Genomic DNA, 20,121 nt, shown 5'->3' with positions numbered 1-20,121 from the left:
GACACACTCATGCCCATTGTACTGATGTGACATTATGTCCCTTATCATTAAAGAAGCCACATGAAAGATGAAAATGTAGGCCAACAGTTAGGCAGAGTAGCGTGTATGCCAAATTACAAGAATCTCATATAGACTCAAAAGTAAACAAAATACAGGATTAAAAACATACTGCTTGGTTTGAACAACAAACACTGGCCTACTTCAAGTTTATTCACCCCAAAGTGTGTTTGTTGTGATGGGCAGCTTTAAGTTTTAATGTGTCGCCAACAAAGTAAAAACTATTTATAATGTATGGTACATAGATTATGCTGATATCTGTCTAAACTGAACAGCAAACAAACTGAGCCCACACCACTGCAGGATAGTCTTCTACCTTTAACAGTTACTGTGGGCTAGAATTAGTTCCACCATGTCAGCAAAACACAGCAGGCAGAGTCCGTTTTGCCAAGAGGTAAACTACATGTGTGTTTGAGGGAGAGAGGCTATATGGGCTTGTAGAGAAAGGAAGACTAGTTACAATAAGTTTGGTTTCAAAATAGATCTACCTAAAAGGACCCTGTGCAGGCCTGGCTCTGTTAATGGATACAAAACCCAGTTTTTGTAAGTAAAGAAAGTATCTCATAATGTATAATGTATTAATATAATAAATATGACTGGACGTGAAAGACTAACAAGCTAGCAAGTTAAGACCAATCCTCTGCTGTCAGCCCTTTAGGCAGCAGCTGTAGTCCCTCCCCGGGCCACGGTGAGCACAGGGACAGAGAGCCTGGGCTGCTAAATGCTCCAGCCTCAAAGGGACGATGGTGGAGGGCTGGTAAAGATGGCGGCGCTCTCCGAGGATGGGAGATACGGATTAAATTGTGGCCCAGAGAGCGCAGATAGAGTCACCATATTGCACGTCAAATTGACTGAGACAGCAGTGAGAGCCATAGAGAGCCACCAAAATTGTATGGTGAGTGAAACAGGTGCTGATTTTAATGTGAAAATCAGCTGTGAGTGTCGGGCTGACACAGCTCGACTCAGCTGCTTACTGCCACGCACAGCTAAAGCTACGAAGTTAGCTAAGCTGTTGACAGTGCGACTTTCTGCTTGTTTTATTTTCAATATGTTAGTCTTGTGTGCTTCAAATAGTCATCTCAAACGCTACATAAGACCATGGCGATATGTTCTAGTCGATGTTTAAGAACTGACAAGTGTTATTTTGCCTAAAAAAACCTGTTTGCAAAGTTGGACACTCTGATTAGCCATCGTTAGCTTACTTTGAACTGAACCCCCCTGTGCTGTGCTGGCCAGCCGAGTCAGGCTTTTCTTACCAAATAAACCTCACATTTAGAAAGCGACAAGTTAGATTAACAAAGGAATGTCGACGAATTCATACGTGTTCACCAAAAAATTAACAAACTACGTGTTTAACCAAATATGATCTATTATAATGGGTTATAAACTTTTTATTTGGGACTAAGCTGGAAATGTTTACAGATAAATAAATACAACTTAGTAACAAGTTAGTGGTTTTAAAAGCATGATAGTGACTGATCAGTTTACCATATGGTTAAAAGTTTCAGTAATTTTTCAGATTTATTTATTATAAAAGTCAGTACCAAAACCTGGAACAGGGCTCACACTAGGCTCCCCCATCTGATAACGTTATCATTAATTAAATATATATATATATATATATATATATATATATATATATATATCTTAAATTTTAACTCTGGAGGTGCAGGATTATATTTATACGACCACTTACCTTTTTAGGTTTAGGTGGAACAAATATTTAATTTGGGTTTGTTTGCCATATTGCTGGGAACTTTTTGCATGTAATTCACAGCCACACAAGAGGAGTATTGATGTGCTCGCAGTTAAAAATACATAATAAAATAACTTTTGTAAAGATAAAGACATTATGATTGTAGACAAACACAGTTTATCCACGTGTGTTTTTCCCCTAATGAACTTATCCTTCACATGTACTGCATTTCACTCTTAAGCTTGACAACACCAGTAATTGAGAAGCTTTTGCAACAGAGTGTCGTTATAGGGCACTGCATAACTGTGCAGATTAAATATAACTTGTTAATCTTGAACTGTGTAAATAGTGTAATCTTGTTGAGGTGCTACACAGGTGAACTAATCTGGTGAGACCTCTGCAGTCTTGGGTTGCAGCAGAAGGCCTGAAGCCAAATTACCTGACGGAAACTCAGCCATCAACAATGCCTTACATAATAAAGTGCCTGGGCCCAGTACTCTGCTCAGGGTGGATGCACTGTAGCTTAGCATGGGGCAGGAGTGATCAGTGTTCTCTGTCAATGCTTTTTATGGAACACGGTTGGTGTCTGTGTATATGGTCGTGTGCCACACACAATACAAAACCCTTTGCTCACCGACAGCTCCATGAAAATGATCCGTGGAATGATTATTTGTTTTAATTTTTAAAGGTGAATTAAGAGCACACATTCAAATAATAATGCAGTTGTATTTGGCGAAGGAAAGATGATTGAATTATTCCCCGACAGCCCATGCTACAACGTATTGGATGTGGTAATGTTGGTCTGTACGCTGCATTGAACGGCAGCCTGCCATCTCTTGCTGACTGAGCAGCCAAAAACTGCCTGCTTTTTGTTTCTCTCTCCCTCTCAGTAAATGTGTGCTGGAGCTCAACCAGTCATCGAACTATGGAAGCTGGCTATCTTTGTCTTTCTGTGGTGATGTGAAATGTGATCAGAACTGTGAGTGAGTGACTGAGTGACTGAGTGTATGAATAGTGGGGGAGGGAGCTGGTCAGTGGCTTGGAGTAGCTTAGCTTTAACTCCCATGACATGGCTCTTTCAGTCTTGACCAAAGTATGCATTTAATCCATAATTATCTGCATCTTGTTTCATGTATGACTAAGCAAGCATATTTAATGCTCAGGAATGCAGCGAGGCTGTCGTTGATAAAATGCACATTCCTCTAAAACCAGTTGACGCAACATTTCAGAAGTCGAGCCAACTGGTTCTTCTGTTCGCCTCAGCTGTGTGTAAAAAGCAGAGAGTCCTGTCCTGTCCCTTCCTATCTTAACCAGTGCTGCACCAGAGCATCTACTGCATATTTGTGGCCTTCGACTCAGTTTCAAGTAGCCTCCAACACAAACCTGCAACCCTGCTCAAAACAAAGACATTCCAAAAATACCCTGGCCAAAATGTCTGCTCTATTTTAGTGTTGTCCAAGTTCCACTGCTGCCATTCAGATGAAAGTAAACACTTTTACCTACCACCTACCTCCAAGCCACCAAAAGGCCCACACTGGTCAAGTTGAGTCACATGGTTTCTCTGTGTATTCAAAGTTAAGAACACTTTAGGCTAACATTTTGGCTGACAGGGGAAACGTCATCAAGTATTTGTGGCTGACAGTCATCTCTGGTCTCTACAACGAGATGATTCAAACTTTCTATTTTGAACATTTCTTAAACTTTAAGTCACTTTTTCACCAAAAATATTAAAGCTATCCTTGACTAGTGGTTCTAAAGGCTTTTTTTGACCGCAGGAACTTTACCCCGGAACTAGGGACTTTATCCCTGAACTCCATGCATTTCAACCGGAGGTACCAGGGTCTAAATTTAGTTCAGGGGTAGTTAATCTCCCCTGAAAAGCCCCTGCTTTGGGGGTGGTACCAAGCGGCAACCTCCAGTCTCAAACTATGAAGCCCATGCGGAAGTGTTATAAACTGCAATTCATTGAGAATCCTCTTGAGGCTGGCTGCAGAAACACCAGAAACTTCATAGACCCCAATTAAAGAAAGACGATCTTTGCAGCAATAATAAACATGTTTACAGCCTGGTTCAAAAACCGGCTTGGCTCTACGTAGCAAATCTCTCTAACGGCACACACTGTACGGGGAGTGAATTTTTTTCTAGTGCAACGGTTCAGAAGATATTAAGATTATGAGTTTTTTCCTAAATAAGGACATGACTGACTTGACTCCCAGACTGTAACACATAGCTGTTGGCTAGGAGGCTCAAACTCCGCCTCTTTACGTTACACTATGCCTGGTTGAGTTCCGGATTTCCAATATGGCTGCTGCCATCAATTGGCTTCAGAACAGCGCTCAGGAACAGATAGGTGACATCACGGATACTACGTCCATATTTGATACAGTCTATGGGTAGTACTTTTCAAAGTTCCTGGGACTTTCGGCTGAAGGTAATGGTGTTTGTGGACTAGTTTAGTTATTTATTAAGATTTCAAAATATTATTTAATATAAAAAAAATTTCTCCATACGTCACTGGCCTGATATGCACAATCTACCTGGGACTTCGGCCCGCGATCGAAACGCAGACAACAATGGGGGCACAGGAACCTTTTAGTTCTGGGTAAAGTAGTTCTGGGGGCTAAAAGACCACGGAACTCTTAGTCGAAATTCACCTTTTGATATTCGACGTTCTGCTTTTTTAGACATAAAAGCAGTTTTCAGGAGAAATAATTTGACATTACTCAGATTAACTTAAGTATGATCAGCCAAATGTCACGTCTATGCAACTTATGTAAACTGATTATACAAATATTAATGATGCAGTGTCAATGATCATTAGCTGCAGCCTGATTCTTTTAACCTGATTCATTTCCAGCTTATTTTTGTTTAAACAAAGTTTTGCAAACATGACAACTCTATATAGATGACAGGTTGTCTTTCAGCAAGCTCTTCAGGGTTTCTCTTTTTGCATTATGAGTGCAGATTGCTAACTAGTTATTTTTCTCAACACAAACACAGAAAGCATGTGTTTGTCTATTACCCCCCGCAGTGCGAAGTACGAGGTATGCTTAGTGTGACAGGACCCTGAGGCCCTGCTGTTCCTACAACATTTTTTACATTTTGAAGTGAAAGTAACAAAAAAACAAACATGCAACATCTTCCAAAGTCTGTATTCTGAATACACAGCTAATACAACTCTGCATAATAATTTTGATTTCAAAGTTTTGTGAGAGGTTCAACCGTTGTTTCTCTTCTCTTTCAGAATGTATCTTCTTTGCGGCCAACAATACAGTTCAAGGGACTCCAAGGGGTAAGTGCCTTTTTCTTCCAGAAATTGAGTTCAGATGAGTGATCACAACTGTTATGTTAATGTGGAAATAATACAATGCTGCTTCTGTTTCAGATTGTTGCATTTAAAAAGTGATATTTTGCTCCCTTTGGACAACAAGTTATTCAGCTATGAACATATTCATCTACTGTGCTCTCATTAGAGGAATCACTGTAGTGCTGATTAGTTCACATTTATCTGTCACAGATTGAAGTGTATTCATTTAGTGATCAGATTTTACAATAACCATTGTGAATCCAGTATAACAAAGAGTAGCCCAGATGTTTAAAAAAAAAAACATTGATACTATTTTGAGACAGATTTTCTGACGGAGCTATTCCACAATGCATACATTGAGTGTCTACCAAATGGCAACGTCCGGTCTCAAACTATGAAGCCCATGCGGAAGTGTTATAAATTGCAATTCACTGAGAATCCGCTTGGGGCTGGCTGCAGAAACACCGAAAACCACATAGACACCAGTTCAAAAAAGACGATCTTTGCAGCATTAATAAACATGTTTACAGCCTGGTTCAAAAAACAGCTTGGCTCCACGTAGCTAATTTCTCTATCGGCACACACTGTACGGGGGGTGAATTTTTTTTCTAGTGCAACAGTTCAGAAGATATTAAGATTACGAGTTTTTGCCCAAATAAGGACATGACTGACTTGACTCCCAGACGGTGGGGAACACATAGCTGTTGGCTCGGAGGCTCAAACTCTGCCCCTTTACATCACACTCTGCCTGGTTGAGTTCCGCATTTCCAATATGGCTGCCGCCGTCGATTGGTTTCAAAAGCACTCAGAAACAGATGGGTGACGTCACGGATACTACGTCCATATTTGATACAGTCTATGGTGTCTACCAGCTAGTTTTGTTGTGCTTATACATTTTGGTTTGGAAACATAAGTTGTAACTGTCTGCTGGACTTTTCATTATGTTGTCCATGTATGACTTTATTAGCAGCCTCCATATCCAATCCAATCCAATCCATTTTATTTATATAGCACATTTTGAAAACAACATGGTTACCAAAGTGCTGCACAACAAATACAAACAGTAGAAATAAATAATAGTGACATTTAAAATACAGTAAATTAAAAGACAAGCAGAGACCAACATAAACTCTCATGCTGTATTAAAAGCCAAGAAGTAAAAATGAGTTTTAAGATGTGATTTAAAAGTATCCAGGGTGGGGGCCATTTTGACTTGGGTGGGTAGCTCATCCTTCAGTTTAGGAGCTACCACTGAAAAAGACTGGTCACCCCTCGTCTTTTGTCGGCTTTTTGGCACGACGAGACGCATCTGATCAGCAGACCTCAGTGCTCTGGAGGGGGCGTAGATGTGTATGAGGTCAGAGATGTTGCAACAGAGACCTCAGAGACCTTTTTTTCTCTGCTACCTTCCATTGTGTGACGTTGACACTGTATCTGTGTAATATGTGCATGTACAGAGGATACATTGCAATCAGAAAATCTACATTTCAGTGCAGTACATGATACCTCTTGTGTTTCATCAAACATCTAACCTGTGTGAATTATTTTACAGCGCATTAAAATCCCCAAGACTGATTCCTCCCCTGACAACTTCCACAACTTTGATTTTTACCTGTCTAACGTGGGCAAGGACAACCCTCAGGGAAGCTTTGATTGCATCCATCAGTATGTGTCCAGGTAAAGACAATCAGCTTTGTCAGCTGGATCTACTGTAACTGTCTTACCACATGTTGCTAGAAAGTAATCCCCCTCTGCCTCACCTTTTCTTTCTCCGACTCCCCCTTTTGTCTCCAGCTCAGGGGCCTCACACCTGGCATTGTTGGCCACCGTACAGGACAAGGTCACAGTGTGCGCCACTAATGACTCTTACCAGGTGACCCGGGAGCGCATGACCCAGGCTGTTGAAGACACACGTGAACGTGGGACCAAAGTCATCAAGCCTGGGGGCCAGTACAGAGGTAAGACCCTCATGTCAGTTTCACTTGTACACCTGCTGCTGTCAGACGTTAGATCCCAGTACACCAGCACTGGTCCACAACGTATCAACACCTCCTGTCTCTTTTCAAGCTCGGTTGCTTTAGAGAGTTTGAATGGGTGAAAGCTGGCAGCCTAACTCCATACAAAGCCATTATTGCTACTGAATAAGTCATTTTGCCGTCTCCAGTATTTTCCAGATTAGCAGTCAGACTGATAAGGGCCAAAGGTAGTCAGTGAAGCTATTTCTGGTATATTGACACAAGACATGCCAAAGTGATACAGAAAGTATTGCAGGAAAGGGAGCAAGTGCTGCCTTAAGTCAGCTCACTTGTTGCCAATTAGGACTTACCCTTCATGTTTTTCTAACATGTGATGGACATCATGTATGTAGGCCAGTTTCCTGTTCACAGTGCCACACATATTACCCAGGTTAACACATACCTGAATACAAAGTTATCTTTCATAGTCTAAATTTAGCATGTTACACTCTTAAGCTTTACTTGTGTGTCTTATCCTCTTCAGGTAGGGGAAGGGATGTGCTACGTAAGACCTTACTGATGCAATGTCTAGTGCCAAGTGTGTTGTTAATAGACTTGGCCAACTCTAACTAACTCAGTCAAACTAGAGAACAAATACAGGCTAAAGGCACAGACACACTAAATACCAGCTGCTGGACAGGAAAGACAGGCTCATTTCCAAGTTTAAAACAAGTGTTCACAATGAGTGATAGAATCAGTATGATTAGGGTCAGACGAAGTTGATATGGTGACGTAAACACACACAATAAAAATGTGCACGTCAGTGAAGAAAACCTCAAAGGAGGAGCAAAGTCTCATGTATGTATGATGACAGTAAAATGAACCACAGAGCAACACTGGATACAAAACATCTAGATGATGTATTATTATCATCACAATAACACATTTCTTATGTAGTTAAGTTAAAAGGTTGCTGCTTCAGATACAAAATATAAGGCATCCATTCAAGTTGAAGTTATGTCATTACTTTATCAGACTCAGCTGTCAGGTCAATATTATAACTGGGGACCTAATTAAGAGTACACTTTATATTGAAATGACTGGCTGTTAGAGTCAACATGACATTAATGCAGCCAACATCTTGACTGTCGAAGTTTCTGTTAATCTGACAGAGACATGAAACTGAGATTTAACAGTTTGAACTGAAGCAGAAATGCTGAGCATTTTAGAGACTTTGCTCTAGAGACAGGTGACAGATGTCTGTATTTGTTCCTCCTCATAAATGTCCCGGGTTTATCTGATACTGTCGACTGAACTATCGGTAAGGAAATAGAAAAGGAAGCAATAAAAGATTTATTTTCATAACTCAAAAAACACAGAAACCTGTTAAAGATAATTCATGATAGATCATCCTGCTTTCTTTGTATTTTTGAACAGTTCTTCAAATGGTTCAACCTCCATATATCAGAGTGTTTACTGTAGTATGAGGTAGACTTCATTGGACACAGGATTTTATTTTTTTAAATGTGCGTTTTGAAACTCCTGCAAGTCATTTTTTCTTCAGCTGTAGAGCTGTCACTTTTTATCTGTGGCTTAATCCAAGTTGAGCTATATGGTAAGAAATAGATTTTTAGAAATAAATCCTTGCCTAAGATTTCTACACTCAACCTTTATGAGAAATCTCTTTCGGTCCATTAAATTCCTGTGCAAGTTAAAACTTCCTCAGGTCTGTTTATCTGGGCCCAGGGGAGGAATTTGCATCAAAGTGGCCCAGATAGAAACTGGGAAACGAGAGAGGTAGCAAAGTAAAAGGGGTGGGACAGGAGCCTGTAGCAGCTGGTTTGGAGTTAGCACCCTATTTACTAATGCAAAAGGGGCCTTCAGCTTCTTCTTTTCACAGGCTGTTAATTTAAGGTAACCGTCTCAAACTAGTGTTTTTACCATAAGCTGCAGACTTCATGTTTTGTTGACATATGCTCAACTCTTGTCATTTTGAATTAAAGGGGTAATTTGAGTAGGTTCCTTTTACTTGTGTTTTCTATAACTTCCCTATGTACAGAATAATTATTCCTGTAGGAAGACACTGTAACATAACCTTTCACCTGCAGCAAAATGCTATTAGCCTGTTAGACAACCCTCCCCCCAAGTCTGTCTCGTAACACCTCCCATTGCTCCTTATTTCTGCTTTTTGACTTGAAGGGAGGGGAGGAGTTTTTCTTTTCTCTTCCTCTCTCTAACCTTAATCGTTTAAAGAGCTTTGAAATTTCATAATGGTCATGAAGCTGTATAGGAAAATGGCTCAGCAACAGAGACCAGAGGTGTCTCGTGTTTTAAACTTGATGTCAAGTCACTTTAACAAACTAGTCTTAGCTGATATAGAGCTGCAGTCCAGTGAACTGTATAGTTTAGTTCTGCTCTCTTCTTGCTCTCTGAGCATCAAAGTTTCAACCACTTAGCTTCAAAAACGTATTGAAATAAAAACAGGGATTTTTTTTCCTTTTAAGATATTCGAATTGAGAAATGAGAAAATATAATTTCACCCAATGTAATCTGGTGGATCCTGCTCCCAAGGTTCTTTCAAGATAAGGCATTTTTAAGCTTTTTCAATTTCCCTAATACATATAATATAGAATTGTCCTCTTTTTCGGCACGCAGTGTTTGTTGCTATCTGAAAGCAATGGCAAAGGAGCATCGTCTCTGGATAGGTGATGTTTGTATGTCCATATGATCCCTCCCTGCAAATGAGTTGGAGATGAGATTCTGCAGTGCTGCCAAGTTAATATGTGACAATCTAAAAATGTGTGGGGATGAATTTCCCTTCAGAGGTGAGCAGCTTTTAATATCGTTTTTTTTCCCTCCTGTATCTAGGAAAGCAAGTGCATATCCGCAAGCCAGCATTATCAGCAGCCCCTGATGTGGTCCCGGAGCGCAAACGCTCTACACCCATCAACCCAGCCAACACTATTCGTAAGTGCCTTTCCAATAACCCTGTGTCCCAGCGGCCTTTCCGGGACCGCATCATCCACCTGCTGGCACTGAGGTCCTACAAGAAGCTGGAGGTACTTGCCCGCTTGCAGCGGGACGGTATCAATCAGAAGGACCGAAACTCATTGGGGACCACCCTGCAACAGGTACTGTCAGGGTCTTGTTTTTTGTAGCTTTTTTTTAAATTGATGAAGCCCTGTCAGTGTTTAGGCAGCCACTTCAAATGAATATGAAATTCATAAAGACAAAGTTTTATACAGAAGATAATTTAAAACACTGATATTTGGGTATTTCCTAGCAAGTTTTTGTTCATCAAGTGTTTTATTAGATTTCCAAATTCTATACCCGTCTTAACATGAGATCAGTGCACACAAATCTGTCTGAGGAGACCTGGTTCACACTTCATTGATTCCCCTTGACTTGAAACAAAACCACATAACTGCTAAACATTCACATGCACAGAAACAAGACCAGCACAGGAAGTGTGAGTTTCTGTACAGGTTTCAAATGTAGAAAGAGTTAAACTTATCTTCAAACTTGTGTGTCTGTGTGTCTGTGTGTCTGTGTCTGTACATAATACAGGTGGCAAGCCTGAACCCCAAAGACAACACATACTCTTTGAAGGATTTCATATACCGTGATGTCCACCGGGACTGGCCTGGCTACTCTGAGGATGAGAAGACTCAGGTGGACCGGATCCTGGCTCGGTACTGAAATGACCCATTTGGCTTTTTATTTACTCGGAATTAAAAAAATGTTCCAACTGAAGAAAAGGAAAAATATTTTATGGTGTTTATCTCCACTTAGGTTTGAGTACTACTTTAAAGTGCTACATTAAGTCGCCCTGGAGTCTGTTCCTCCTTTTAAGTTGTCTTTGCAAGGAGTGATTACTTAATGATTCAGTTTGAGGAATAAGATAACACTTTGCATTCTAACAATTGCAGTTGGGTGAACACAGTTATTGTTGTTTTTACAGGAAATATATATTTTGTACCTTGGACCTTGGTAGGGTGTTAAAAAATAAAGAGATTCATATGTAAAACGAAATTACCTCCTACATAATTCATTGTTTGTTCTAAACATTTGGCTGCCATTTGTTGTGGCATCATATTTGAAGTTGCAACTGCCCTTTAGTCTACCTCATATAAATACAGAGAGGGTACACAGATATAGCGATTGATAACTGAGATTTTAGTTCATACTGATTGTATCAACATTAACAGTGAAGTACTGTAAACTGTTTAAGATGCCCTGTGGATTGTAAACAAAGTTATATGACCAGTTTCAGTTACTCTAAGTTTAAAGGAGCTTCACTTTTGTGGTACATGAGCTCTGATTTAAAGGGAACATCGTATTAATGGTTGAATTTTCTCTTTCACTGAATCCCGCTCTTCACCGCTCCTTTCCTTTCTTTACAGCAAATTGGGGCTTCCTACTGAGACTCCATCAAGCAGTTCTCCCAAAGACAGTGTCCCCACATCCCCCCAGGTATCTCATCAAAAACTCAAGAACACACACGCATGACTGGATGTATGTCTTTTTGAAGCTAAATTCTTGTTGTTTCCTCCAGAAGCGCCCACCAGACTTTGACTTCGTTGACCCATTGGCCCCCAAGAAAGCCCGCATCTCCCACCTCAGTAACAGAGGGCCAGCCGCATCTTCATCCTCCTCCTCAGAGCGCCGGGAGGACGAGGGCAGCCCCAACTCGAAACGCTCGTCCCTTCCCTCCATCATCACTTCAGGCCCTCCCACCCATCTCCCCATCTCGTCCCACCCTCCTGCCCCCTCTCACCAGCAGCCCAGCCCAGCTTCCCACTCCAACTCACCCAGCACCCCGGAAGGCTGCGGCACCCAGGACCTGCCAACGGACCAGAGCTCCTCCTGCAGAGACCCTTCACCCAGCCCTTTCCCCTCTGACAGGACCCCGCAGGACCGCTACCGACACCCTGTTCCTGTCCCTGTCCCCAGACCAGCTGCCTCACCCAGCCCCCCTCTCCCTCCTCCACCTCCTCCTCCTCCTCCTACTACTACTACTACTACTGTCACGTCACTAACAGTTACCTCCACTGTTATCAGCAACCCTCCCTCATCCAGCAGCACCACCAAGAAGTTCAAAAAGAAATCCAAGAAGCACAAAGAGAAGGATCGAGAGAAGGATCGAGAGAGGGAGAAAGGGAAAAGGAATGAAAGAGACAGCAGAAGTCCTCCCATTGAAGCCGAACGGCCTGAAGAGACTCGTAAAGCAAAAAAGAGACGCAGTGCCGAGGAGGAGAGCAGAGAAGTTATTGTCAAGAATCCTCACAAAGATCAAGGTTTGTGTCCGTCTTTAGTTATCAGCATCTTTGAACAAAGAACAAACATCCACAACAGATGTCTTTGTATTACTTTCAGTTATTTTAATATACACGTCATCTCAGGCACATTTATGTTATCATTCTGATGAGTTCAAACCCTTAATTAAAGTAACAATGGGGAAATAATAATGGGGCTCAAGTAACAATGGGGAAATATTAAAAACAGTTAATTGTGAAACCCACAGAGAATATACAGTTCTCTAACCTTGTCTAGTTCAACTTATTTTTTATTTTCGAGACTTTAACTTTTCCTTAACAACAAAGAACTATCCAAAACCTAGCTGCTAAATAAACATACTTACTCTGTGGTTGGTGACACACAGCATGCAGCAGTCTTTTATATAGATGTGGGGGGGGGGGGGGCATTTTTGCCTTTATTTGCCTTTATTTGATAGGACAGCTGAATAGAGACAGGAAATGTGTGGAGTAGAGAGTGGGGGAAGACATGCAGCAAATGGTCACGGCCGGAAGTTGAACCAGCAACCCGCTGCGACGAGGACTGTAGCCTCTGTATGTGGGGGGCGCTTAGACTGCTAGGCCACCAGCACTCCTATATAAAGGTTTTTGACATGTCACAATACAAAAATCCAAAGTTTGGATTCATTTTTATCAGCTGCTTCAGTGGCAGGTTGATGTTGTGGATGCCAACCAAGTGGCAACCTCCGGTCTAAAAATACGAGTCCAGTGCGGAAGTGCTAAAAACTGCAGTTCATCGAGGATCCGCTTGAGGCTGGCTCCGGAAGTACCGGAAACCACATACACACCAATTCAAACAAGACGATCTTTACAGCAGAAATAAACATGTTTACAGCCTGGTACAAAAGACGAGTGTAGTCTTGATAGCTCATTTCTCGATCAGCACACACTATAGGGAGGGTGAATTTTTTTCTAAATTGGTAATTTCAAAGATATTGAGATTACGAGTCTTCCAATAAGAGGTACAGCTAACTTGATTGACAGGTGAGATCACTGTAGCTGTTGGCTAGGAGGCTCAAAGCCCGCCTCTTTACGTCATAATCGCTTGACAGCAGCAATATGGCTGCCACCAACGATTGGCCTCAAAACAGTGCTTCAGAAACAGATGGGTGACGCCACCGATACTACGTCCATATTTTATACAGTCTATGATTACAACTCACTGTCACACTAGGTGCTTACATACTGTCATTTCAAGAAGGGATGTTTGGCTCCTGTCACGTCTCGGCTGCTGTGTGTAACGCACTGAGGAGTAATGGTGAGGCAAAGTCATTCCCTCCCACGGATGTAGTAACCGAGGTTGAAGTGGGGGAAGAAGGTGGTGATGTGTACATGCATGTGGCACATCACGCTCTGTGTTATAAGCCATGCCTCTCACGCTTCCACATTCCCGTAATGTGATGTGTAACCACACACTTAGACATCATTATTACATTGTTTCGGGTGCAATGTGTAAGTACAAAGGCGTAATGATGGCAGAACTCTGTTCCAGCACTGTTGCAAAAGTTCAGTGTGTAATAAGCTTCTGTCACAGCTCAATGGGACATTTAAATGGAACAGAGACGTTAGTGTTATACTAACCTGTGCTTTTCCTCCTGTGACAAGTCCAGGCATCGTCTCTGAAAGGCCCTCTAGATGATAGATGCTTAAGGCAAACTTATTAGTCAAACAAACCAGTTGGGTACAATATGCTTGGCCCTCTCAGCGTGTTTTTGAGATACTCTGCCCCCTAGTGGTTATGAGTTCACATCAACAGCTTTAAGTTTGTTTCCCTTTATTTTAAACTGAAATGAAGGTTTCTTTCTCGGATAACCTGAACTCAAAATTCTGTCTTCCTAGAGTCACAACGTATTTAGTTCATCCCAACTGAGTTGCTCATTCCAAAAGTTCTGATAAGACATCAGAGGATAAGCTAACAGAGAGGTCACATTCTAAAAGTCAAACATGTATTTGACAATCAAATATGTGTTTTACATTCAGGGGAAGAGTCTTAAATGTGTGTACACACTCTCAATCAAGCAGCAGGGATGCGTCTTGTGACTGACGTGCCCCCATGTCTGAGCATCCAGTCACTTTATCTTTCAGACTTTGGCTTGTTGCTCTGTGTGATTCACTGTTTATCTCTGCACTGTCTCTCACAGCCCCACAATCACATAGTTTGATTGTTGATTATGCTGATTCACTGAACGCTGTCTGAACATGTTGAGGCATTGATCTGAACTCACCTGGTCACACATGTGTTGAGTGTTTTTAAGAATATTCTGTTGCCAGGTCAAAATACTGATAATCCACAGGGTTTCATTCAGTGTGTTTTTAGTATTGGTATGAATCTTACTTTTTAATTATTATTATTTTTTTGTTCAAATGTTTTTTTATTGAGGTAGCAATAACAAAACATTCAATGTTACAGATATTTTCCTCCTTTTCAATTAAATGAAGAAAAACAAAAATGACAAACAAACCTACAAGTTAACAGATGTAGTGAGTAACACTAAAAGAAAACAACAACAACATAGAGGAAAAGTAATACTCAAAACCTGCCACCCCTCCCCACCTCCACCATACCCACCCACCCTGTTGGGACTGTACTTCCTGCCACTCCAAAGGAGGCCATTAATGTTATTTCGTAATTAGTTTAGTTTGTTTTTTCAATACATTCAATTTAATCATATTTTTTACTTGTCTTTAATTTGGTAAACGCTCTGGTACTTCAGAATGTCACTTAAAAGATAAAAAAGCACAAAAAGACTAAAAAACATATTTTAAAAGCTCACTTGTGAAATTAAAAAGTCATATTTTATACTGTGTCTTTGCTAACCCTGCTGAATCCTTGTAGAAATGCTGTCTCTGTGTTATCATGGATTTAAAGTTCAGTGTTCACTCTTCTTCCTCTCCAGATTCTTCAGATAAAGAAAAGCCAGTCCAGTCCACTGAATTCTCCTCCACTATTGAGATGCCTGACTATATAGTGTGAGTAACTTTAACAACCCTGACGTTTCCACCATTAGGCCTCCCTCATTTCACTCATGCATTTCACTACCATGTAATCATACATTGAATAAACAAAAGCTTGAAAACATGACACATGTTTTCATTTTTGGCGTCTGGTATTTTTTTTTTCATAGCTGTTTCAGGGCTGTAAATTGCACTTCTTGCGTCATAGTTCAGTGCTGGGAATATGTTAATCACTGCACATCAGACATGAAGAAACTCAACAGATGTTAGACTGGATTCTCTCCTTTCTATAAACATCAGTGGCTGCATATTAAAGGGGAGGGGGCAGGGATCTATTAATCTTATGATCATTTTATTTGCATGACCTCTTTAAAAAAAAATGAAAGCATTTCTTTCTCGTGTTTACAGGAAGTACATGCCTCTGGGGTCCATGGACCAGAGACAAAGTTACAAGGACGACTTCAACGCAGAGTATGATGAGTATCGCCTGCTGCACGCCCGCGTGGAGAACATCAACCGCCGCTTCACTCAACTGGACTCTCAGTGCAGGAAGCTGGCACCTGGCACCAAAGAATACCAGGTACATGTGTGGAAACGGCATCATGAATACTCTGAATTAATGTTGAATCTGATGTTTTAATGTAAGAGATTAGAATATATGTGCTGGAGTTTTGATTTGAGTGAAACTTTTACAAAACAAGAAAAGAGAGGGAATGAAGAGTGGTTTTATTTTCAGATGGTATCAGTGAATGCATCATGTTCATCACAGGATTACAGCAGTAATATGAACTCTCGTTCGTGTTCCTGTCATTGCGTCCGTAGCAGGAAGAAACGAAGTACAAACCAAAAAAGTTGAATCAGATATTTCTTCATGGTGATATCATCTTGTGTTTGAAGTGGGTTTCTTCCGAGTGTAATGAAGCATTTGGCTTCAGACTGTTCAGAAGTGTCTTTAAATAGAAGTGCTACACAGGAAGCAGGAAGGCATGTGTTTTTTCATTTAGAACGAATACAAATTATTAATGTTCTTGACACTCCCCATCTGTTTGTTGATCCACTGGGATGTGCAGCACCAGGCAGCACATTTTGTTCAGCGGTTAAAGTCATCAGCTGTTTTCAGGCTGCTGCTGTTATGCCAGATTTTCACTTGGAGATCTAAAGTTTTGATTTCTATGAAGGCTAAATGTAGCATTAATTAACCTCTTCACCCAGCATGTTTTCCTGTTGGTTACAGACTGCATGATGTTTAAGCTGTGTTTTATGTATTTATCTACTGTGCACTTTAATAAACATGTAAATTCTCATTTTACAGAAGGTGCAAGAAGAAGTCTTGAAAGAGTACAAAAAGATGAAACAAGTAAGTAGTTAAATAGACTCTAACTCATGACTAGGGATGGGTACCAAATTCGGTACTTTTATAGGTACCGACTGAATTGCGTCGGTACTATCGAGTACTGATTCACTTATAATCAAACGGTACCATGTTTCGGTATCTAAACGCATCCTTCTGACTGTGAGGGAATGGAAGAGTAGGCGATTTTCCATACTTTCGCCCTGTATTAAAGTTTGAGACTGATCAGGTGGACGCCTCTGCTCTGACGCGCGCGCACTCACTGCGAGGCAGAACTGCAGGTGGATTCAGTTGAGACGGACTCTCTCACTCCTACTACCTGCCCTGTTTATAACCGTTCCTGTGTGCGTGAATGCCCAACATGTAAGTTGTGTGTCCTGTTACTGTAAAGAGACGGAGAACTGACTTTATCCCATCCGCAGGCATTCACATGTGTTCACTGATAAACTCCCAAAAGAGCAATTAGACGCCACGAGCACGTGTCAGCTAATATATCTAATCACCTATATAATCCTGTTTCTGTTCATTTCATGTTAAATCAAATAGATATTAGATTTAAAAATTTGGAGATTTTATTATTAAACAATTTAACATTTCTTACCACATAAACACAGAAAAGTACTGAAAATTGGTACCGTTGAGTACCGGTAGCGATTCCCAGGTACAGGGTATCGGTACCGTATCGGTTCAAATGTGAAAGGTACCCATCCCTACTCATGACGGTATATTAACTGTATTTGTTTTTGGTTCGTGTTTTTGCCAAATACAGCAGACTTGTTTGTTGATAGTTAGCAAGCTGTTCTTTAACTGTGTGTGTGTATGTTTGCCTTTTCACAGCGCTGCCCAAACTACCATGAGGAGAAACAGCGCTGCGAGTACCTGCACAACAAGCTGGCCCACATCAAGAGGCTGATAGCTGATTTTGACCAGCGCAGAGCCCAGGCCTGGTGCTGAGAGCACAGCACACAATATCCTCACTGATCAGTATTGAGAGCGGATTGTCGAACCGGGAGGGGGAGTCCAACTGGCTGTTATTTAACCCCCCCTTCAGTTACTGCCTCCTCACACACACCTCTTCCTTCCCTTCTCCTTTTCCAGTCATCCTTCTTCATTCCTTCATTCATTTCTGATCTTGGAATTCCACTGGTTTCATTGTTGCCTGCAATCTATAAAATATCACTTTGAGTCCCCCCCCGCCCCCCCCCCCCCCCCCCCTTCCCTTCTTTTGCTTTCTTGATGTTTTTTTTTTTTTCTTGAGGAGCTCCTGTGGAGTTTGATACCACTGGACCGGTGGAAGGAGCTGCCTGCATGTGTGAAGGGGTTTGAGGAAACTCTTCGACTCTTCTTACCTTTTTTGAAGGACTTATCTTCAGGCAAAAAAAAAGAACAAAAAAAGTATTTTTGAGTATCAGAGAAAATATTAACATGTATTTAAGTAAAAAAGAAAAAAGAGGGAGAACTATTTATTTTGGGACTCGTAGTGCAAAAGAAGAGTCCGCAGATGATATATTGTTTAACTTTTGAAAACAATGCAAAAAAAAATACCGCGGGCCTTATGTGTTTTGACTATTTGAAGCCATTTTGCACGCCTGATCCATTCTGTCATCTCATTTGGCAATGATGTCTCTCCTGCCTCATTTCCTCTCTCTTCATAATAACTGTACTGGATGACCTTGCTGCAGCACATTGCTGTTGGGAGGAAATGAGGCGGGCAGGAGAAATCGCACAAGCTAATTGAGAGGCAACACCAGTATGTGTGCATGGATTATTAATTTAGTTGTAATGGCAACATGGGGTTGTGAGAGTGGTATAACTAAAGGAGTATGACCCCCTGTCGTAAGGGGGCAGTATTCCCTGCACCAACAGTGTTTAGCATTCTCGGTGCATTATGGGTGCCTTAAGGTGTTTACACTCGGGAAACATCGAGTCAGGCCGACCTTTAGGGTCCACAGGCTACACAGAGGAACTATAACTGCCTGGAAACAGGTTGTGTGTGTATGTGTGTGTTTGTGTGCTTGTGCATGTCAGAGAGGTGGAGCAAGGAAGAGACGAGAAGTCTGGAAGGAGTGTTACACATTGTGAGCGTGTGTCTGTATGATTGTGAATTATGTGGAGTGAGAGATAAAAGAGAAAAATAATAGAAATGTGGAGAAAAAAGTGAGAAATATGAAAAAAGAAACAAAAAAAGCTGCTACAGTGTTTAACCAGCCGGAGCACTCAGGATCAACCTGGCTGGAGTAACAATACCTGATCTTAATTGAAGAGATATAGAAGCTCCTTATTTTCGGAGACCCTGGAGAGGACTGTGGCTGCCTCTGCAGCTTTATCCAGCGGCAAACACTTTATGTTGTTGTTTGAGAAAGAAGCCAAAATGTGTCATCATCCAGAGAACAAAACTTTATGAAGATGTCAAATGTATTTGATCCTCAGTTTGAGTTCTGCAGAGCAGTGAAAGATTTTTTTTTTTCAACATTGATACCAAGTTGATTTCATGGAGTGGATGAATGGCTTCTATGATAAGTCTTTATTTCAACAAGGGAAAATTTGTTTACAACCTGTGTTAGAATGTTTGCCAAAAATTAAATACTTTTCTGGTACTGCATCCATGGAGTAACATCTCTGATTAGCTTAATCTAAGGAGACAATATTGGTGACAAACACTATGAGTCTAATGCAATGAGGAGAAACCAGAACACCTTTCAAACATCTCAGGATGAACATAGGAACTGATTTATCAGGCCCTTCAAAAACCAACCATGGAAAGGTGTTGACTCTCAACCTCCACTGATCCTGGGGGAAAAAAAGTCCCAATTCCCCTTCAGAAAAAGTGATCAAAGTAAAAACTGTCTGGTTTTATTCCATTTATGTTTTGGCACCTTGTCAAACAGTCAGTCTCTGCAGCAGACTTGCTGTTATGTCCGGTGGTCAGAATTAATAAACCATAATTACAAATTTAGCTAAACTATCGAGTGATGACACAAGTTATTTTGGACAGACAAACCAGCACTTGTTTATTTGACGTGTCACAATAGCAAACAAAAAACAAAGCCCACACGAGTTCAGGCTGTACTCAAATCTAGGTTAACTAAGGCTGCAGGCTCAGGGTCAGTCTATTGGTTACTTTTTCCTGTTTCCCTTAATGGTCAAGAGTTCCAAAGAGACACTTCTAAGTTTATGTAAAAGCTGAGGCTTCATGTGCAGCCATCAAGATGTCGTTCTTGCTTGTGTCCTCTGTTCTGTCTCAAAAAACAAAAAAACAGATTAACCTAAATTTGGGTCTGATTACGAAGAATCCACATTATATGTTACTTCATGGGCGGAGAGGAGAGCGTTGATCAAGAGTCTTAATGAGAAAGTGACCATTTAAAATACCCTGGCAGTGTTTAGATAGGATGAACCACTGAAAATCAAGTGTGAAATCTGATCCTGCCCAAGTGAAAAAAAAATAAACATTTCAATAAAAATCAACTGAGTTTAACCTGGAA

General features: G+C 41.0%; 1 protein-coding gene across 2 annotated transcripts; it reads left to right on the top strand.

Annotated features, from left to right (window-relative positions):
• The first annotated feature begins 198 nt into the window (after nt 1-198).
• Nucleotides 199-20,121, top strand: ell2 (elongation factor for RNA polymerase II 2). Of its 2 annotated transcripts, none has more exons than XM_034678628.1 (13): nt 199-600; nt 708-952; nt 4,998-5,045; nt 6,613-6,737; nt 6,855-7,018; nt 9,884-10,146; nt 10,583-10,707; nt 11,419-11,488; nt 11,571-12,312; nt 15,228-15,300; nt 15,694-15,865; nt 16,598-16,642; nt 17,474-20,121. In XM_034678628.1, the coding sequence occupies exons 2-13, from the start codon at nt 779-781 to the stop codon at nt 17,588-17,590; spliced, it is 2,118 nt and encodes a 705-aa protein (XP_034534519.1). In that variant the 5' UTR covers nt 199-600; nt 708-778; the 3' UTR covers nt 17,591-20,121. The 2 variants fall into 2 exon arrangements, with proteins under 2 accessions (XP_034534519.1, XP_034534473.1); XM_034678582.1 differs by having other exon boundaries at nt 465-600; nt 11,574-12,312.

Source organism: Notolabrus celidotus, chromosome 1 (assembly GCF_009762535.1).
Source record: "Notolabrus celidotus isolate fNotCel1 chromosome 1, fNotCel1.pri, whole genome shotgun sequence".
Taxonomy (NCBI): domain Eukaryota; kingdom Metazoa; phylum Chordata; class Actinopteri; order Labriformes; family Labridae; genus Notolabrus; species Notolabrus celidotus.
Note: the sequence above shows the minus strand (reverse complement) of the source record. Positions and strands in the feature narration are given on the sequence as shown.

Coding starts and splice junctions, on each gene's coding strand:
- ell2 (XM_034678628.1), top strand. CDS start 779: ATGCTCCAGCCTCAAAGGGACGATGGTGGAGGGCTGGTAAAGATGGCG. Junction 953..4,997: donor AGAGCCACCAAAATTGTATG/GTGAGTGAAACA, acceptor CTTCTCTTTCAG/AATGTATCTTCTTTGCGGCC. Junction 10,708..11,418: donor GTGGACCGGATCCTGGCTCG/GTACTGAAATGA, acceptor CTTTCTTTACAG/CAAATTGGGGCTTCCTACTG.